This window comes from Talpa occidentalis, unplaced genomic scaffold (assembly GCF_014898055.3).
Source record: "Talpa occidentalis isolate TD23 unplaced genomic scaffold, MPIMG_talOcc4v2.1 talOcc4.14, whole genome shotgun sequence".
Classification (NCBI taxonomy): Eukaryota; Metazoa; Chordata; class Mammalia; order Eulipotyphla; family Talpidae; genus Talpa; species Talpa occidentalis.
The window spans coordinates 60,617,645-60,638,646 of record NW_023601433.1 but is presented as its reverse complement, the minus strand read 5'-3'; the positions used below and the strand labels follow the sequence as shown (position 1 = coordinate 60,638,646).

At 42.9% G+C, this 21,002-nt stretch overlaps 1 protein-coding gene across 2 annotated transcripts in view; it reads right to left on the bottom strand.

The window, feature by feature from the left end:
• Positions 1–601: 601 nt before the first annotated feature.
• The window catches only part of PROSER2 (proline and serine rich 2), a 33,813-nt gene continuing 13,412 nt past the window's right edge, over positions 602–21,002 (bottom strand). For both annotated transcript variants that reach the window (XM_037510604.2, XM_037510603.2), the window contains exons 2-4: positions 13,560–13,776; positions 5,496–5,748; positions 602–3,879 (exon numbers count right to left, since the gene is read on the bottom strand). In XM_037510604.2, the coding sequence (XP_037366501.1) occupies positions 2,876–3,879; positions 5,496–5,748; positions 13,560–13,697 (1,395 nt within the window). In that variant the 5' untranslated portion in view covers positions 13,698–13,776 and the 3' untranslated portion in view covers positions 602–2,875. The remainder of the gene's footprint in view (positions 3,880–5,495; positions 5,749–13,559; positions 13,777–21,002) is intronic.

The following is a 21,002-nucleotide window of genomic DNA, read 5'->3' as shown; positions in this document are numbered from 1 at the left end:
TGGGGGAGGGGAGAGGGAGGAGCACCCACAGCCCGGTACCTTGAAACTGCAGAGTAGCATAGCTGAGATGAGTTGGGTCATTTGCACACATGTCCCAAAAACAGGAGGATTTTTCCCACTCATTTTAGTTATTAAGATAGAATGTCATAAAAGTGGAGACTGTTTCATAAATATCACTGGAACTGAAAAACCTTCATTTCCTTCTCATTCTAATTTTGCTAAGTAATACGGTCCTTAAATTCCCTTGAACCAGATCACCCTTTAAGAATGTCCTTTCACATAGTTAGGGCAAGAAATCTGATGCCTCTCAGCAGACTTGATGTTTTTGTTAACATAATATGCACACATACAGGTTGGTTCACTATCAGCCATAATTTTGACTGTCCACAAAACACATAGCTTTAATTACTAGGGTTGTGGGCACAAGAAATGACCAGAGTAACTGTCAGTATTATCAGAATAAATAGGTAAAAGAAATTATGAATAAATAGAAGAAAAGATTATAACCATTTAAAAGAAAATATTGGAAAATAAGTACATAATGCAAAAACAAAGTTGATTATAATTAAAATAACTACATTTATTTTTCAATGATGTCATTATGAGAACAAAAATACTACAGTCAAGTTCATCTTAATCACAGTGAAGTCACAGGATAAGATAAAAAGAAATAATCCTCATATATAAAGGATGTTGAAAATGTTAGTCACATCAAGACCTTTTTTTTTTTTTTTTTTAAAGATTTATTTTATTTATACAAGAGCTGGGGTACAGGCCAGATGCGCGGGAGGGTGAAAGGATTCACCAGAGACAGAGCGGGGAGCAGAACAGGCAGATCTATTGAAATACACTGTTGAGGGGAGCAGCGAGAGAGACAGGAGAGGTCTGCTACGCCATGTGGGACCCTCGCCAGCCAGCCAGAACGAACCGGTGCTGCAGAGTCTGGGAGCAGCTTCACAGTGCGGTGCTGAACCGCCTGCGCCATCAGGGAGGCCCAAGACCCTCTATTTTTTTAAACACTGTGTATGGCATCTCCCTTTGGGAAGAGGAAATACAGCCCTCAAGTATCCTTAAGAATAAACAGGAGTAAAAAAAAAAAAAGAAGAATAAACAGGAGTAAAATAAAAACGATTTTTAAAAACCTGTAAAGTAAAATTATCTATTTAAATTAAGACCATCAAGAATCTAGGAAATTATTTCAGGAAGACAAGGGCTGGATGAGATACTAAACACTGTAGTTTATAAGAAAAAAAAATCACAATCATTTTATGTAACTTTCCAAGGCAAATCGAATACTATGAAAATAGTCCTTCACAGCGCATTTAAAAGTTTAAATTTAAATAATACTCAAGAGGAAAGAAACAGATTTTGTGGCTGAAGCAGAACAACAGAAGGGCGTGGTTTCTAAGTGTGGCCCTTCCCAGTCTATTTTTAGAGGTTTAAGACTCCAGCCTTACATAGTTTTGATGATAATGCTTGTGGCTACAATCAGCATGTGAGACATACTCTGGGACAAAACAAGTTCTTTTCATTCAGTATAACCCAGTTTGCTGGGTTTTTTTTCCCTTTTAAGTTAATCCTGAGATCTTGCTCATGCAACATAATCAAGAGGGGATCTTAAGAATCTTGTTTCCTTCTATTTACTAAGCTACCTGGGAACATGCAAAACTAAAATGAAGTGATACGTTAAAATTAGGTGATAAATCTTTAAAGTCTTCACTAAAAAATGTGACTATCTTGCTCATTTAGAAAATTACTTTAATTAGAACAGAAGAACACATTGTTGAGGGACAAGCACATTTGGTTCACCAAAATATTATGGAGCTATGTCCTTCAAAGACTTCCACTTTAGGAGGTGACCATTATCTGTCACAGTGTTGAGATGGCTGTGTCCATCAGGAGAACAGCAAGTACTTGCATCCAGTAGCAATACTTTATAGAGTTTCAAGAAGTTTCTATGTTCTAGTGAATATATGTGGATACACAGTACCTATGCATGTATATGTTAACATATATGTACCTATAAATATGTACTATGTACATGTTATATACACAATACAGGCTCATATATACGTGTCCCAGTAACACAGACCCTGTAGTCTGATGAGACTTGTTTTCTCAAAATTACCACCTATTCCTAACTCAACCTTTCTATTCCACTCCCACAACTCACAATTATAGTAAATAATACTCTAAAGGATTCATTTCCACTTTAAAATAAAAAGCAACTGGGGCAAACTAAATTATATTAAGAAACACAAGCATATCCGGGGCTAACAGACCATCATTTACCCTTCAAACACAATGTACATGAAGACACTACAAAAGTTTAATGAGTATATGTATATTTTTTAATTTCCTCAGAAAAGGAGAGGGCAATCCCTTTCTTAGAAACGGGAGTATAAAAGACCCAAACTGGCTTTCATGCCATGTATTTAGGATAAAAACCTAGAGTAGACACTCAAGAATAACAGAGCCAATCCTTCTGCACTCCGAAATCCAAAAAACATAAGGCATTTTCAAGGTCATCCTCTGTGTTCGAGGGCAGAGGAAGACAAGAAGGTGGGAGGCTCAACTCTCTCTTCAGAAGGACACCCCTGCTCTGGGTGGGTTGGGCTGGGCAGGCGACACTTACAGTTCTGTGCTCAGCAGGACCACTGAGTCCTCAGCAGGGGACAGCACGTGGCCCTTCCACTGCCCCTACCAGGCACTTCCATTTTAGGCCAACAGTTCCTTGACTTTCTGGATAAAATAACCCCTGTATTAATGCTACCATTTAATTTCACCCGTCTTCTTCGGGGGGGGGGGGGTTAGGCATGTTGGGTCATTCTGTGGCATGCGGCTGCCTCCAGGCCAGCTCCCTCCTTGTTCTTCATCACAAGTTCTCCTTCAGTAGGCCGAGCTTCCGCAGAGCCTCCCTTCGGGCCTCCTCCGTGGAGCCTCGGCCAGAAAACTGCACCGTGATGCCCTGGGGTCTGAACCCCACAGCCCTGGGGAGGGAGCCAGACCGCTTCCTGGCATCTGGGCCACAGTCAGGCTGCCGGGGTTCGTACAAGCTCTTGCTGGCGTTCTGGCGAGCCAGTTTGCTGGTGAGAGTGGGGTCTGGCCGGAAGGTGACAGTCTTTCCAGTAGAGACAAAGGCACTGGACTCACTCCTCAGGACGTCGTGGATGCTCTGGAAGCCATTGGGCCAGGGCGGGGAACTTTCAGTCTGCACGGCCCGGGACTGCTGTCCTCCTGCAGCTTCCTTGCTGGGGCCAAGCTTGCTCTGGTCACGCGTCACCTGCTCTGGGGAGATGCTCCTCGGCTCAGTGAGGTCACTCTTTGGGGCCCGAGCTTCCACTTCCGCCGCGGAGGGGAAGGAGACACCATTAATGTTGGCCAGGACACGGGCTTTGCGCTCTTGCACGTTGACAGCTGCCTTGGAGATGGTCTTGTTGAAGTCCTTCCCCGCGCTGTTGGTCACACTGATGTTGCTGGGGAAGCGGTGGATCTTGGGCGCCGGCTGACCCGCATGTTTGTGCCCCAAGAGGTGGTCTCCGTGTCGTGGGGCTAATGACATCGGGGTCCTCCCTTCTCCAGGTCTGCCCTCCTTCCAGGGGGACGTGGGCGAAAGGGCCTCATCTCCTGCCATCTTCTCAGAAATTTTCTGGGCGATGACCAGTGGAGTAGGAACAGAGCGGGGTAGTTTGGGGTGCTCTGCTGGGGGAGATGGAGAAAGCAGCTCTTTCCTGGGGTGGGCGGGGGCCACGGGGGTGCAGGCAAGGTGCGGCAGAGGTGAGGTCTCTGGGACTTTGGAGTGTGGCTGGGGAGAAGTTTCAGGGTCTGGTTTCCCGGAGTTAAGGATGGGAACGTCTTCCTTTCCACCAGGTCTGACCCCTGAGAAGTGAGGGAGAAGCCTCATAAGCTACCGCTGTACGTGAAAATAAATGCATGCTAGTTCCTTTTCCCTGAATTTAAAAGGGTTTTTCAGGGACATAAAACCTCTTCAGCAGTGCTTCCCGTAAGCTAAGTTCCCTTTTCCCCGGCTCCTGAATGAGCGAAAGTGACTATAGTACAGGATCCTGTGACCACATGATGGGGGGATGAGTTAGCGATGGTGAAGTGCAAGGTGGACCTGGGCAGTACCCAGGGAGGTGCACTGCACAAGCAGACTTCTGCGCAGCCCTCATCCCGAGGCATGTGGCAGCAGGAGATACTAACTTACCTTGTCAGGGGATTGTACAAAGGGGAAACCGAGGCAGGAAGGTTGGGTGGCATACACCAACTCTATCAGGTCTTTTTAGATGAAGGATGCCTGGGTGTATCCCTTTCCTCCATGAAATACATGGTTCCTGACAGTCCAGGTAGCACTGAACACACCAGCTTTGGAGCCTGTACTATACCCTTAACATATAGTGACCATCGATCCCCTAACACTTGCCTGCACTTATATTTATACACCTGTCTCCTGCTACAAAATGGTCTCATATATCCTCAAACTTTTTATCCTCAACCTCTCACATCATGCCAGCACTTGGCATTGTTATGAAAGGTTAATGTTGGAGCATTGATGGGAATGACAGGCAAAGGGCTTACTTTCAAAAAGTGCTTTCTTGGCACATTATGTGATCTGACATTTTTGAAGTATCAACTGAGTCACATCAAATTCAGGAACTATGGCAAATATGGGAAATTCATGTCAAATCTCCTCTGGATGGATACCGACTAACCCTCACATTTGGAAGCTATCATTATTGTATGTGAAATTCTGTATAACGTGCAGCTTTGCTTATAAAAAAGGGAAATAGATATTTCTAGAGGTTTGTGACAAATGGCAGTATTTTTTAGCTGGCTGAACAAAAGTATGTTCCCTCCTATTTTTTCTCATCCTTTTAAATCCTCACCCCTTTTCCATTTTTTCTCCTTGTCCATCTCTTTCTACCTCAGAACTCAAAGGATAAAAAGTGTACCTCTCCTTTGACACCATCCTGAGTCAAACAGAATGTAAAAGTAAATGCTGAGCTGAATATTGGTTCCTGTTTTCCTGAACCTGTAAAGGTGATAACAGTTCACATACTCACCCTAGAAAGTCACACCACAGAAATATAAGTATAATCTTGAACAAAAGTTGAGATTAAGCTGCTAGGGCTAAAATACAAATACAGTGTATGTTTTCTTTGTTGAGTGGAGTCGTTACCTGGAAGTCATTTCCAGTTTTCTTTCTTTTTATTTGTACAACCAATTAGTCTCATTCTTTATTCTACCTCTTTTGGAATTTCCCTTGGTTTGTTTTCATCTTAATATGCTATGAAAGCATAAGGGAAATTCTGAAAAGGTAGAATAAAGAATGAAACAACCAAACCACCAAGAGGATGCAGCTACCCTACAAATCCCCGCTAAACCCCACAGCCTCCACACTGGCTCACACAGGAGACACCACAGAAAGAAGCACCTCTGTTACTTGTAGACACTGACAGACCAACGTGGGTCTGGGATGTGAGCTTCCCTCGTACCTGCTGCCTCAGCTGCGTCCGGAGGGCACCCAGACTCCCTGGCTGTGGGTCCCGGTGGCACTAGATCGATGACGTCTTCTGGCTCGGAGTGACTGGAAGTGCTCTCTTCCAGAGACCGCAGGGAGTGGCAGTGCACCCCACTATCACACAGGCCTTGCTCCTCAAAGTCATCTTCCAGGGAATCAATGGTCTCTTCAAAAAACAGGATGACATCCTTTTCCTCATGGGTCAGGTACTTCAGACTCTCGTCATCCTATACACGTGGGGTTGGGAGTGGGAGAGAGAACAAACAGCAGTTTTAGCTGAAGAGAAAAAAATCAACAAAGCAAGATACATACAGAGCTCAGGGTAGAAGACAGGGCTCTCTAAGACTCCCCCCACCCCCGCCGGGACAGTCTGAAATTCAGGTCACCCCAATGACAAACCTGTGCCCGTAGGTCCCTCACTGTTGACCTTCAGGAAAAAGAAGGCTGACAAACAGCTGTGGCAAATTAATGCTCTTTGCCCCTATAACAGCCCTAGCCTGGTGCTTCCTAGTGAGTCAGAAAGCTCTAATTCTGCATCTCCTTGGAAGAGCTGTTTCCAAATTGCTGTTACCAGACACATTTGTCTTCTCCATGATGGCAATTTTTAGGGTAAAGGGATGTGTTGAACTCACATATTTATCTCTTCTCCCTCCAGAAATATCACTAAAACAATGAAAGATTTTTTTAAGGCATAAATCACAAAGACAAAAATAACAAGAAAAGGGATGACAGAAACAAAATTTGGGAAGATGGAAGCACAGGTGGTAACTGACTCAGAAGACCCAAGAAAGTTTACTTTAGTCGGTGGCCGGGGAAGCCAATAGTCAACCTGCTGGGGGGTGAGCGCCCCTGAGCCCAGGCACAGTGCTGGGCAGCTCTGTAGGGCTGGCAAAGGTGATGTGAAAGGAGCAGACCTGAAAGTCCCTCTCAGAAGCAAATAGGCAGATAAGTACTTATCTATTCTGAGACAAAATAAAAGAGAGAATTGAAGGGGGCACATCAAACGGAATTGACAGTGGACCATGCTGAAAATGAGGAGTAAACGAAGCCAAATTTATACTAGGACAGAAGATTATGAGTCTTCACTGTGGAATCTGATGGTCCAAGAGCCAAAGGCTCAGTCAAGAGCTTGGTGCCAGCCAAGGGCTCCCCAATGAAGCAGCTGAGCCAGATCAGACTACAAATGATGGTCACAGTCAACAAACCCAGCACAGGAGGCTACAGCACAGTGGGGTAAGCAGAGGGGACAGAACACCACCAGGGAGAATATATATATGCACACACATTAAACACCCAGACACACATGGGTCAACTTTTGCAGCTCCCTCCTATGAAGATGTGAAAACAATACAGGGACATTGACTTTCCAAGGTCACACAGCCAAGATGAGAACTAGTTCTGTGCTTGCTTTTTACTTCCTTCTATGTATTTCCCTTTCTAACCAGATACTGATCCAAGACCAGTGCTGGGACAGTTCTTACCTTTCTGGAGTTCCCTGAGCTCATGGTTGTGCCTCAGGGTGCTTGCGTAATGTGAGACACACATCAATTTTAACCAAGGCGGTCAGTTTCAGAGTCCCAGGTAGTGCAAGACTCTTGTACCCTCAACCCACCTAACATCTCTAGAGTTGGAGGCTGGGGTATGAGCAGGGTGAGAGGAAGGGACCCAAAGTACCTTCTTTGTGATCAACCTGGTCTGGACCCCTGTCTAAGCACAGGGCCAAAAGCATATAGGATCACTCTGTTGCCTAATTCCCCAAAGAGGAAGCTGCATTCTATGTGAAGCGGAACTCTGCTTACACCTGGAAGAGGAAAATAGGTGGAGACAGACTCTGGTGCCAAGGGCAGGGAGCGGGTAATTCAGGGTCACAAAAGGGGCATATGGTCCTGTGCAAGGGAGCTCCTGCTCCCTCCTCCCTTCTCAGGGGATGCTCGAGGCTGCCTCTGTCTGACTGGGACATTAATGAGGAAGACTAGGGCATTGGGAGGAGGAGGGGCATAAAAAGCAAGACGGTGAGAACAGGCACATCTATAAGAAGTAGATGAGCCTACATCCAGGGCTGGTGTGTTGGAGAGAAATGGGGGTGACTGCTAGTGGGCACAACATTTCCTTTGGGCTGATGGAAATGTTCTAAATCTGATTTGATGATGGCTGTACAACTCTGTGAATCTACTAAAACCACTGACTGACATACTTTTTTTTTTTGTCTTTTTTTTTTTTTTAAGATTTGTTTATTTATTTATACAAGCTCGGGGTACAGTCAGAGGCGTGGGAGGGTGAGAGAATTCACCAGAGCCAGAGCGGGGAGTAGAGCAGGCAGACGGATGAAGTACACTGCTGAGGGGAGCAGCGGGCGGCAGGAGAGGTCTGCGTGCCATGTGGGACCCTCGCCCGGTGGCCGGGGACTGGGAACCGAACTGGTGCCGCAGAGGCAGGCAGCCTCACAACCCAGCGCTCAACCGCTGCGCCACCGGGGAGGCCCTGACTGACATACTTTAAATGGGTGAATTGTATGGTATGAATATCTCAGGAAAGCAATGTGTGTGTGTATATATATATATATAGCTAAACACACACTTTTTTTTTAACAAACAACAACAAAAAGAGTCAAGGCAGTGGCCTAGTGGTCTCCTACAGAGGAGGGAAGAAAGCAGAGAGTAGCTGTGGTGGTTCCTGAGCAACTGGTGGTGCTTTGAAGTGGCACTGGATTAAAAACTATTTAGTAAATGAGGAGGATAAACAAGAATAGCAGCCTTTGTGGCAAGCAGTGAATTGGGGAAAAAAAAAAAAACAACGAATTTGGTAGGTAGTAGGCTGATAGAAGAAATTTATTTTTTATTCCTTTCTGATAAATGATGTTTTAATGCACCATTTTGAGCTGTGGTGTAAAAGAAAACTCTTTAGATCTACAGATCTCCAGAAGCTCATCTATAAGATGTTTCCTCATGTTAGCTTCATGCTATGTCTACAAATCTCCCAGGGAAACACCGTTTTGTTTCAAGAATGCAAAAGGACATACACTTCTACCCTAATATGGATATGATGATTGTGAAGAAATAATTTCTAATGTATTCAAACCAGAAAAGTAAAAACTCTAACTCAACTGAAGTAATTGTAAGGCACGCTGCACCAGTGTCCCACAAGAAAACAAAGCTGATGTCTATTCACTCCTACACAAAGATGACAGAAAAAATGTCCACTGGTCCCGCTGGAGCTCAGAGGACATCCAGATAGGCCGGTGACAAACTCACACAATGAATGCTACACACAGTTATAAAAGTCAGCTTTCCCAGGCCTACCTGTGAGAGCACAGATTTGGGATGGAAGTTTTGCTTTGGGGGAATTGGCAGAGAGAAAAAAATCTTTGTTCAGTCAAACAAAAAAGTTGAGAAGGCTTAAAATACTTATACTAAAGGAACCCAACCTAAAAAAAAGACTGAATTAAGTTCTTAAGCCTTTTTTCCTTTCGTTTTGCTTTTCTCTGAAGCAAATTCAGTTTAACTGCGTTCGAAGACAATGGTGGTAACTCCTTGTGAGGGAGAAAAAAAAAGAATCAGCAGAGCTCATTTTGGTCTCTGTGAGACCAAAAAAAAAAAAAAAAAAAAAAAAAAAATCATGAAAAAGATTATGAAGGCTAAAAATGTTTCTTGAGATGAGCCAAGATCTCTTAACCACCAGTCTCCTAGGGAAGCAGCCACAGGTATTTGCTTTGGTGGAGTGTGACTTGGTGTTACATTTTCTTCTTACAAACACCAACTTGGTCTCCATGACATGTGAGCAAGGCTTTGCTAATTTGATAATCTAAGTTGATGAGCGAACCCCCTAAAGCTGAAAAATAATTAGGGAGAGAGAAGCAAATACAAAGCCACCTCTTCTGTGGTCCTTATGGAGCTCAAGATGCTGTGCTGACTTGCGTCAGCTCATAAAAAAAAGCCCTAAGATGCAATGGCATCCCCTATAGTTTAGGTTGAAGGGCTAAATTATGGTTATCTCTAAGTAGTCCTTATGATAATTTTTCAGTAACACTAACTTAAGCCTGTACTTCTGGCAGGGAAGAGACAGAAACAAACCAGTGAGGGATGAGATACTTGTACACTTTGATAACAGATCTAAAGAATAATAGTTTTTTTTAAAGATTTATTTATTAATGCGTACAAGAACTGGGGTATAGGCCAAAGGTGTGGGGGGTGAGAGGATTCACCAGAGACAGAGTAGGGAACAGAACAGGCAGATTGTCTGAAATATATTGCTGAAAGGAGCAGCGGGCGAGTCAGGAGAGGTCTGCTGTGTCATGTGGGTATCTCCCTGGCCAGGGATCGAACTCGTGCTGCAGTGGCTGCAGATAGCTTCACAGGTTGCATCTTAATCCCTTGCGCCACCAGGGAGGCCCAAGAATAATAGTTTCAAAGAATTACACTTTTGCTTCTTGGCTACTGATACTTATTTAAGTTGCAATATTATAGAGAGAGCATGATTAAGATGGAAACATCCTAAGGACTTGACCTCCTACATGCTCTTGCCATTAAATTGTGCATTTCTAAAAAGGTCAAAACCGTATTTAATTCTATTATCTATCAGGTCTGGTATGTCATGGGCATTTTCTAGATGTTTACTGAATTTAACTTTCATAAAAGCTATTTAGCTGTGTCTTAAAATAGCCAGGAAGTTTTTGGTTCAATCTGGGTAAAGAGCCGGTCTGAAAGGAAGATGGGCTTACTGCTGATCTGTCTGCTTCTACTTTCCACCCCTCTGTTCTGTTTCCTCTCCTTGAGATCAGCTAGAATGTAGTGTATCAGATTTCTAGTGAACTACTTAGACGTCAGTCTGACCTAGCCCTGAAGACTGCATCTGCCAGTGCTGGCTTTCCCTTCTTATCCATAACTGAGAGATAAAGCTGGAAGTGGCTGATCAGAAAGTGGCTGATCAGGAGCTGACAACTGACAGCTGATCTTAGACTCATTAGGTGATTCTGGGGCCACAGCATTTGTTAACTGAGGGAGAATGAAGGCTTTAAGATAGTTCACTGAATAGCAAGTGTCCAAAACTGAATAATGAATTCAACTTATTATTTTTTTTTTTTCAAGGTAGAGACAAAAAGGAGTAGGAAGTATGCTCGGGGATTGGGGATGTTTCCAATTCACCCTCGGAGAAGCACTTCTATTACTAAATTCCCTAAGAATTGTGGGTAGTTAAGAGTGTCCTACTCTTTTCAACTAGTCAGATCATACTCTGTTGTAGAGGAAGTTCTAGGTGGCATGAAGGGCAGAGCAGATTTAGTACCACATTCAGAATAAATACCCAAGAATAGTGGCTGGGGCTCCAGGTATTCCATGAGATACCTGGGAGAGTTTGAGCAGCAGCACTCAGAGGTTAAGAATATATACATCACTCATAGCAGGAATCTAGAAAACTTAAATAAGGGACCAGGAAAATGAATAACTATAAGAAAGTGAAAATCAAAATCAACAAAAAACTATGAACCAGAGACACTATATGGGGGGTGGGGGGCGGGGAGGGGAGGGATTGGGGTCAAAATAAGGGGGTTGCAATTGTATGGGGAATATAAAAATAAAATTTATTTAAATGTTAAAAAAAAACAAAAACAAAAGAGGATAAAAGGAACTGCTGATTATATAGTTAATGAAAGAAGAGTTCTGCAATAAGTCACAAAATTAGATGCAAAACTGATTATTGATCTGCTAAAACCATAATCTTCGGAGTTGACTTTTCTACGCAAGAAAAATCATCACATCAGATAAAAATAATTTTAATTGCTTTTGGATAAACATTATTTGCATAATATTGGGAACAAATCATTTGTATCTTTTCAGTTTCTAATAAAGGAACATCCAACTTCACACAGTTAAAAAAAAAAAAAAAAAGAATATTTACATCTACCACTCAAAGCTTCTTTTCTCTCTCTCAAGAGCTGTATTTTATGTCCGTAGCTGAATCCTTCTTGAAACTTTTATCTTGAATCTGTGTTATCTCTCCAAGTAGTAAATTCCAGAACCACACACCGACTTTGTAGAGACGAGCTGCCTTATGTACTGTACTAAGTAAGCTTTCCTCACATTTCAAAGGAAAAAGATACATCCAAAGACATCTGCTTTCTTAGTCTAGTATTCCAGGATCTGGAAAATTTGTTCTCGTTCTACCGATACTTTTCATTAGAAAATGTTCAAAGGAAGAACTTCTTACAAGCAAACCACAGAATATTTGTGCACACACAAGCAGGGTCTTGAGTGACAAAGACAGGCTCTTAGAACAGCCTCGGGCACTATGGTGGCTGAATGGATGGACATTATAGCTCTGTAAGCAGCTATTTAAATTTTTAACTTGGACTGGCTCAGGAGAAAAGTTTCTAAGAAGCAAAGATCTGTGAAATCCCAAACAGCACTTCTACTAGTGTTTAAATAATTAGGATATTCTTATTTAGCATTAGACATTAATCTTACATCTTCTTTTTTTTTGCTTAAAAGAAATACTTCTCTAAATCAGAGGAGTAGATCACCTTTTACTGAAGAGTCCCCCAAAAGGTACATTTAATATCTTACAATCTTTAGGCCTAAAAACACTATTGCTGACGAATCTTTTATGAGGTCAGGGATTACCAGATAGCAAATGGAGAAATGACTATAGTTGATTCATTTTCTAAAAGGTAAGTCATAAAAAGACCTGATGACTTAGAATAAAAACAGGTAATTCTTCTCCAAATTGAGAATCTCAAAAAGTCCAGTTTGAGGTTTAAATTTTTTTAAAGATTTATTTATTTATGCATACAAGAACTGGGGTACAGTCCAGAAGTGTGGGCGGTGAGAGGATTCACCAGAGACAGAGTAGGGAACAGAACAGGCGGATTGACTAAAATACACTGCTGAGGGGAGCTGTGGGTGAGTCACTAGAGGTCTATTTTTTTTTTTTAAGTTTTCAAATTTTGTAATGGCACAAATAGCTCACTCATTGAAAGGAAGCTCCGGCCTCCCTGGTGGTGCAAGGGGTTAAGATACGACCCATGAAGCTATCCACAGCCACTGCAGCACTTCGATCCCTGGCCAGGGAGCTACCCACATGGCGCAGCAGACCTCTCCTGACTCCTCCACTGCTCCCCTCAGCAGTGTATTTCAGTCATTCTGCCTGTTCTGTTCCCCACTCTGTCTCTGGTGAATCCTCTCACCCCCCCCCACACACCTCTGGCCGGTACCCCCAGTTCTTGAATGCATAAATAAGTAAATCTTTAAAAAAAAAAGGGAGTTGGCTGCTAACATAGTACTTTGTTAAAGTCAAGTGTTACATGATTGTTTAGAAAGCTCGAGTTACCATTTTAAATTATATGCCAAATTTTCTCAGTGTTCCAGTTTTACCTAAGGAAAACACACAACTATGAAATAGTAGCAGATGATAACTAAAATTGGCTCAATGATTTTTCCATAAAGGAAAACACTTGAAAATAATCAAGGTAAAGGAAATGGGTTAGAACAAAGTTGGAAGCAAATCTAAATTTGAATTTAAATCTGGGCATGTCTCTAATACCTTATGTTTATTACTATTTAGACCTGATTTTCAGGATGCTGACTGGTTAGAAAATAAGAAGGAAACATTAAGAGAAATTACACATATCTATGTAAGGGTCTAGAGTCTGAGAGAAAGGCATATGAGAGCGTTTACACTTGTAAAGGATTAGAAATCTGTTTTTAAGTGAATTTGTTTTTATCCTGGGAGGTGTTTCTCTTCTTCCATTCACTTGAACTGACTGTGTTCCTGCCTGGGTTTTGACTGCCACAGGCAGGTTTTTTTCTGAGGATAACAAGGCAAGTTATTGGCTACAGCAGGAGGGTCTCATGTTACGGCTGTGTGTAACCTGCATCTGTGCAAAATTTAAGGTGATTAAAAATAAAGTACTACTTGACAAAGCAAGTATTCTAAAACACGGAGCTAGTTAACCCAAAAGGTTTTAGTAAGATATTCCTTAGAGGAGAGGGGGCTGTGGCAAAGTCAGCCAACCAAAGTATGTAGAGCATTGAAGAAAACCACTCACCAGAGTGAAGCTTCTGGAGCGAGAACTGCTACTTCGACTCTCCAAACTGCCTCCTCTGCTCAGGTCACTGAGCCTGCAGCCTGGAGACAAGTCAGGGTCCATCTCCGAAGAGTCTGATTTCTGGTGGTTTATAGGCATCCCCACAACAACTCGAAGCTGGCTGGATCACAGGAAGTGGGGGCAGGGCCCGTATTCCATTCTCAAGTAGGGCTCACCTCTGGAGGAATCAAGCACAAAGTGACCAGGGTTGGTGAGACTTCAGTGCCTTCTCCTTTGAAACCAAAAGGCCCTGCTAGAGTTAGAGTCAAACAGATACATGGCTTCAATCACAGACAAAGACACTTAGGTCCCCTAATTGGCTTGGGGAAGGCATGCTCCCATTTCTTCATTATAACCTTCTCTGTCATGAAGATGTAAGAATTTTTTTTAGCAAAGATTTGTGGGCTGAAAATCACGTCCTGGCACTTTCCCCCATACTGAGGGACAATACTTTGATGCTCTCTCACACGCAGATTCAGGCTTTCCCAGTGTGGCTTGTTAGTACTAGCCTTTGCAGCCTCAGAAGACACACAACTATGGCCCCTTTTCCAGCTTCATGACAGTGCAGAGTCAAGGTGAAATGACAAAAGCTAATAAGTGCCTAATGGCAGTGTGGTGGCCATCTCTGGGATTCTAGGTTCTTTGGAAGTTGTGATGCTATTGCAATTTCTACATAAAATACTAAGGTATCATAAACAATAAGTACTTTCAGGAAGTTCATGCTTTTACTTTCAGGAATAAAGACACAGAATTGTCCCTTACAAGTCCCTTAGTTTACATAGTCCTTTGATTTAGGGCTGTCAGCTTATCACCTTAGGGAAATTCAGTTGATCCCCTGCACCACAGATAACTGAGTTCAACAAAACCTTCTAGAAGACCAAAGACAACTGGTAGGGAATGAGAGAATAAGTCTCCTGTTGACTCTACATAATCTAACATTATGGCAAGTGAAGAGCTAGACCTAAACTGAAAATGCTGGTGGCCTCACTGGTGGCCTAGGGGTTAAGTCTTAGCGCTACCACCATAAAGGTCAACTGTGATGGCCTGAATCCGATCCCTGCCAGGAAGCTACCCACATGGTGCTGCAGAACTCTCCCGTCTCGCCCACTGCTCCCTTTAGCAGTGTACTTCAGTAGATCCGCATGTTCTGCTCCCCACTTTGCCTCTAGTGAATCCTCTCACCGCCCCCTACCTCTGGCCTACACCCCAGTTCTTCTAGGCAAAAATAAATAAAATCTTTAAAAATAAATAAACTGAACATGCTGCCAAGCAGCCTTCCAAGGCCCTCAAAAATATAGGAGCTACAATGACCAGAGGTGCAGTTTGGTGTGGATGTGTGTGCCCATACATGCACATGTGTGTATTAATCTTTAATAGACACATGATGGTTTGTGGAGACAGTCCAATCAGCAGTAAATACCTGCAGACTCCTACTTGGGGATTCTGTTCCAATATGATCCTGAATTAAGTGAATCCCTGCCCCAGGAGACAGGGAGCAGCATGTGAGATGAAATGTGGGGAGACAAATACTGACTCATCCCTATTCAATGAGGGGAGGGGGGCTCAGTGGATGGTGGGAAAGGACTTGGCATCAAGCTCCAGGACTGCGGTGTGGTCAGAGAGTGAAGAGGGTGGTAATTTAGCACATTATTTGAGAGCAAGCTTTTTTCTTGTGTTACTATAGTTTACAAGCCATTTGGTATACTAGAACCATAATATTTAGACTTCTATAAATTATTCTCTTTTTTAAAAAAGATGTATTTTTATATATTTATGCATTCAAGAACTGGGGTGTAGGCCAGAGGTACAGGAAGTAAAAGGATTCACCAGAGACAGAGTGAGGAGCAGAAAAGGCAGATCTACTGAAACACACTGCTGAGGGGAGCAGTGGGTGAGACAGGAGAGGTCTATGGCGCCATATGGGTAGCTCCCTGGCTGGGGATCAAACCCAGGCTGCAGTGGCTGGCGACAGCTTGATAGCACTGAGACTTTAAACCCTGCGCCACCAGGGAGGCCCTATAAATTATTCTCTTGCAAGAGTATGAGGATGCAAATCAGAATTCTCTCGAAGGCAGAGGCTGGGAAGGATGGCGGGGTGAAACCTTGGATCAGCATCTTTTGCAGACTCCACATGTCAATCTTGTTTGATCTCTTATCAGGAATCAAAAAGAGACTAGGTGCTTCCTAGTCCTAGTTCCCTAGGAACTGAAAATATAGTGTTCCCTGGGAGGTCCACTATGGAGAGAACATAAAGTTTTTTGGAGAAAAGGCAAGGAAGCACCTTCTTCTCTGTTCTATCCTGGGAAGAGAATACAATGAGCTGCAGAAGCGCGAGACAAAGTGCAGACAGTTTTGACAGTGACCACTGCTGTGCATCTATGAAGGTCATTACCTCTTTAAAACGTATACTCTCCTTGTCTTATCAAGCGCTCACTTTTTGTGTTTGCAAACAGTGCTCATGATAAAAAGAGGGACCAAGGGGATGAGACTAAGACTGGCCCACAGATGGAGACGCTAACTTCTTCCAAGGGATGTCCAGGCTTCACTAAGAAGTCATGAGAAGTCCAACACTACAGGAGTGCAAATGAATCACATGTTTATTCCCTATACTTCCTGTGTTTATTTCTCATTATTTACTAGTAACATTCCTTTTGGGTAAAGTTTTCTTTATTAGTTGAGCAAAGAGAACAAGGAGAAAAGCTCACAACTGATCTGCAGACTTAGTGACTCTACATCTGCCAAGTCTGGCTGGTCAGGGGGACCACAGATGTCCAAGGTGAAGGTTCTGGAGGATGGGGGGTGGGTGACAGGGATGTGGTATTTGGAAAATGAATTCCCTAAACTAAGTGAACTAGAGTCAAAAGAGAAAGGCTGTTGCTTCTCTCCATCTCCCCCTGGACATCCCAGCAGAGCTTGAGCAAGATAGAACACATGAAGCCCCCTTCTATCATGACCCCATCCTGTCTAAGTTCCACATGGCCGCAGTCAGGTAGGCCAAGCAGCCCAAGTAACTGGATATTTCCATCACTCACCTGAAAGCTATGGTTTTGCCAAACCCCAGTGTTAGTCAGAGACTGTTCAGAGGCACAGTGGCTCTCAGCTCTCACGCAAACAAAGCTTTGGAGACGTCTTTGACTCCTCCCTCTTCCTGTCACTCATAATCAACCAGCCACCAAATCCTGTTGATTCTTCCTTCACAGTATCATTTGTGTCCACTTCCTTCTAGTTCCACTCCCACTTCAGACCCATTTTATCACAGGCTTCTGTTGTTGCAATAGCCATCTAACTGTTCTCTCCTTCCCACTCTTCTGTATACATGTGCTGTATTTTCTTACTGGAATAATCTTGAGGCACCATTTTGATGCTACCACTCCCCTAAAAGCAACCAATTTTAACTCACTCCTAACAGGCTTCGGAATCAAAGTTTCATCCTACTAACCAATACTTGTGTTGACTTAAACCCTATCTTCCTTTCCAGCCTAAGCATCTTCTGGTGTTTACTGGTTTCCTACTTCACACTGAGTCTAGATACTGGCAAGGAGAGATGAGTAAGAGTCATCTCTTCTACAGAGGAATGTGACCAAGGCACTGGCTATTCAACCAACAATGTATCAGAAGCTCTTTGAGACTCAGACCCAGACCTACTAAGTACATTTACAAGGTATATACTGAGCATGTGTATTTTTGTAAGTTCCATAAGTAAACCTGCCACACCATCCAGCACCAACTCCAGTGGAAGGCAGATGAGTGAAGTGCATTTAGTGCCGTCACAGGGAATGTGGAAGAATGCCAACACTCTGGGAAGGTTCAGAAACTAGGCCAAGCACTGAGATAGGTTTAAGATTTAAGGTGACTGCCAGTAACACCGTGAAGGACATTCCAAAGAGAGAAAGAATAAACAAAGGTATGGAACCATGACCTGCTAGAAAAATGGTGAGTGCTTAGGGTAAAGCACTGAACTTAGCTAAAGTAAAATACAAAATGGTAGAGATGAAGATAGCTAATTGGAGATAGACAGACAGACAGACAGGCAGACAGACAGGATAAAAGTGCAAATAGATGACAGGATAAGGAGCAGCGGAGCAGCACAAATACAGAGTAAAGTGAACCAGAGCAAAAGAAGCTTCCAATTTTGAACTTCACTCACAGGTGACTGGGAGCAAGGTAGATTTATACCTAGTGGAGTGATAGGATCATAATTATAGCTTATTAACATTTTTCCCCTTCTTTATTTTTGCGTAGAAGAACTAGGTTGTAGGCCAGAGGTGTTTGTGTGTGTTGGTGGGGAGGGGTGGGGAGGTTGAGAGGGGAATAGAGGATTCACCAAAGGCAGAGTGAGGAGTCGAACAGGCAGATCTACTGAAATACACTGCTGAGGGGAGCAAGTGGGTGAGACAGGAGAGGTCTGCTATGCCATGTGGGTTAGCTCCCTCGCCGGGGATCGAATGATAGTGCTGTAGTGGTGTAGTGGTGATAGCGCTGAGATTCAACCCCTAGGCCACCAGGGAGGACCCTGATCATAATTATAGTTTAGAAAGCCTCCCCTGGTGGCGCAGCGGTTGAGTGCTGGGCTGTGAAGCTGCCTGCAGCCTTTGAAGCACCGGTTTTATCCCTGGCCCCTGGCAGGAGTCCCACATGGTGTGGCAGACCTCTCCTGCCGTGCCCGCTGCTCCCCTCAGCAGTGTGTTTCATCAGTCTGCCTGTTCTGTTCCCCACTCTGGCTCTGGTGAATTCTCTCACCCTCCCGCGCTTCTGACTATACCCAGTGCTTGTATAAATAAATAAATAAATCTTTAAAAAAAGAAAAGAAGAAAAAAGAAAAAAAAAAGAAAGGTATTTCTGGCGATAATTTAAACCTAAATTAATTTAAATTAAAAAGATTAAGTTCCTCAGCTGTACTGGCCACATTTCAAGCAATAATTAATTAATGGTCAATTTTTATCATCCTAGAAAGTTCTATTGGACAGTGCAGATAACAGAGCAATCAAAATCTCAATAGGGTTATTTGAGGTAAATCCAACAGGCTGATATTTAAACTTATTAGGAGTTTTGAAAAAAAAGGGAAAAAATGTATTAAGAAGAACAAAGGGGTGCCTCCCTGGTGGCGCAAGGGGTTAAGACACAAACTATGAAGCTGTCCACAGCCACTGCAGCACAAGGTCCATCCCCAGCTGGCCAGGGAGTTACCCACAAAGCACAGCAGACCTCTCCTGACTCGCCCACTGCTTCCCTCAGGAGTGTATTTCAGTCAGTCTGCCTGTTCTGTTCCCCACTCTGTCTCTGGTGAATCCCCCGCCAAAATACACACCTCTGGCCTGTACCCCAGTTCTTGTATGCATGCATAAATAAATCTTTAAAAAAAAAGAACAAAGGTCTATGAACAACCATAAAACTTCTAAAGAAGGTGGGGGAACTGGCTATTTGAGATTTGTAGAATCATTAGAAAGTAACATTAATTAAGATATAAGCTAATGGGACTAGGATAGACAAACAAGCAGTGGGACAGACTAGAAGCCCAAAATTATTTTATATAAATTGAAAATACATTTTTCTTATTTTGTCATTGGACCTGAAGAATTCTTTATTTTATATAGTTGAATTTATTGATCTTTTTGTTTATGCCATGAGTTTTACAAACTTAAAAAGGCCTTTATTGTTCTAATAATATAAAATACCTCCAATATTTTTAACTTAGCATTTTTATGTTTCACTTTTCATATTTAAATATCTGATCCAATTTAAATGTATTTTAGTGTAATGCATGAAGTAGAGACCTAATTTTCCATCCCCAAGCCAACAAGGCTCCCCAGTTGCTCACATGCCAGCTACTGACAAATTCATCTTTTGTGCTGTTTTGAAATACAAAACGTTATTTTATACTAAATGTTTATATGTCTTAGGTTCTAGTTCTGAATTTCCTCTATTTATCTTTTTATCAATTCATTAGAACTAAAAAAAAGTACAAATCATAAGGGGAAAATTTCAATGAATATATCAACATAAAAATTAAGATCACCATAGAAACTATTAATAAGAACGTGGCAGGCTGGTGGAAGATGTTTACACGTCTAATAAAAGAAGTGAATAGTCGTAATATATGAAAAACTGGTAAATCAACAAGAAGAGACAGAAACAAGACAGGAATTCATGAGGAAAAAAATGAACAAGGAATATGCTTAGGCAATTCACAAAAGAGGAAAGAAACACAAGTGACTAAGAAGTAAAAGAGAGGTGTTCAACCTTGCTACTCAAGAAAAAGAATACAAATTGAAAGTACTCTAAGACATTATTTTAGGGCCTCCCCGGTGGCACAAGGGGTTAAGATGCAACCTATGAAGCTGTCTGCAGCCTCTGTAGCTCGAGTTTCATCCCCCGCCAGGGAGCAACCCACATGGTGCAGCAGACCTCTTCTGACTCGCCTGCTGCTCCCCTCAGCAGTGTATTTCACTCAGTCTGCCAGTTTTGTTCCCTACTCTGTCTCTAGTGAATCCTCTCACCCACCCCACCCCCGCATCTTTCGCCTGTACCCCAGCTCTTGTATGCATAAATAAATATCTTTTTTAAAAAAGACATTATTTTATACCTACTGTATTGACAAAAATTAGGTAATCAAAAAATAACAAATATCAACAAGAAGGGAATCTTCACACATATACCACTGGGAGTCTGATACAAAATACATGCTGTAGAGCAATCTGGCAGTATTTAGGGAGACTAAGTCTGTCCTATGATCCCAAATCCCATAGCTCAGTGTACCCCAGAGCAATATAGGGGAATGCTTACAAGCCTAGTCATCGTAGTATTCCTTTCAGTAGAACAGAGTTGGCAGCAATGTAGGCTCATCCCCCACTACAAACCCCAAGAACAAGTAAAAACATGGTAAATGCTTTTACTATGAAATACTGTGCAGCAGTCAGAAGTAATCAAGTAGACAATGACAAGGTATTTAGTGAAAGTTGTAATTAGATTCTTAGCGCAATTCCATTTATATAAATTATTATTTTTTTAAGATTTATTTATTTATACAGCACTGGGTATAGTCAGAAGCGCGGGAGGTTGAGAGAATTCACCAGAGCCAGAGTGGGGAACAGAACAGGCAGAAGGACCGAAAAACACTGCTGAGGAGAGCAGCGGGCACGGCAGGAGAGGTCTGAGCACCATGTGGGACCCTCGCCTGGTGGCCGGGGATCGAACCAGCGCTGCAGAGGCTGCGGGCAGCTTCGCAACCCAGCGCTCAACCGCTGCACCACTGGGGAGGCCCCATTTATATAAATTAAACAGACACAGACACACACACACACACACACCCCTTTGCATTTTATACCCATATCCAGGAGCAATATAACAATGATGGGGGTGGGCGGGTGAGGGAGTAGGAGTGTACAACTTGGCTATCCTGTAATG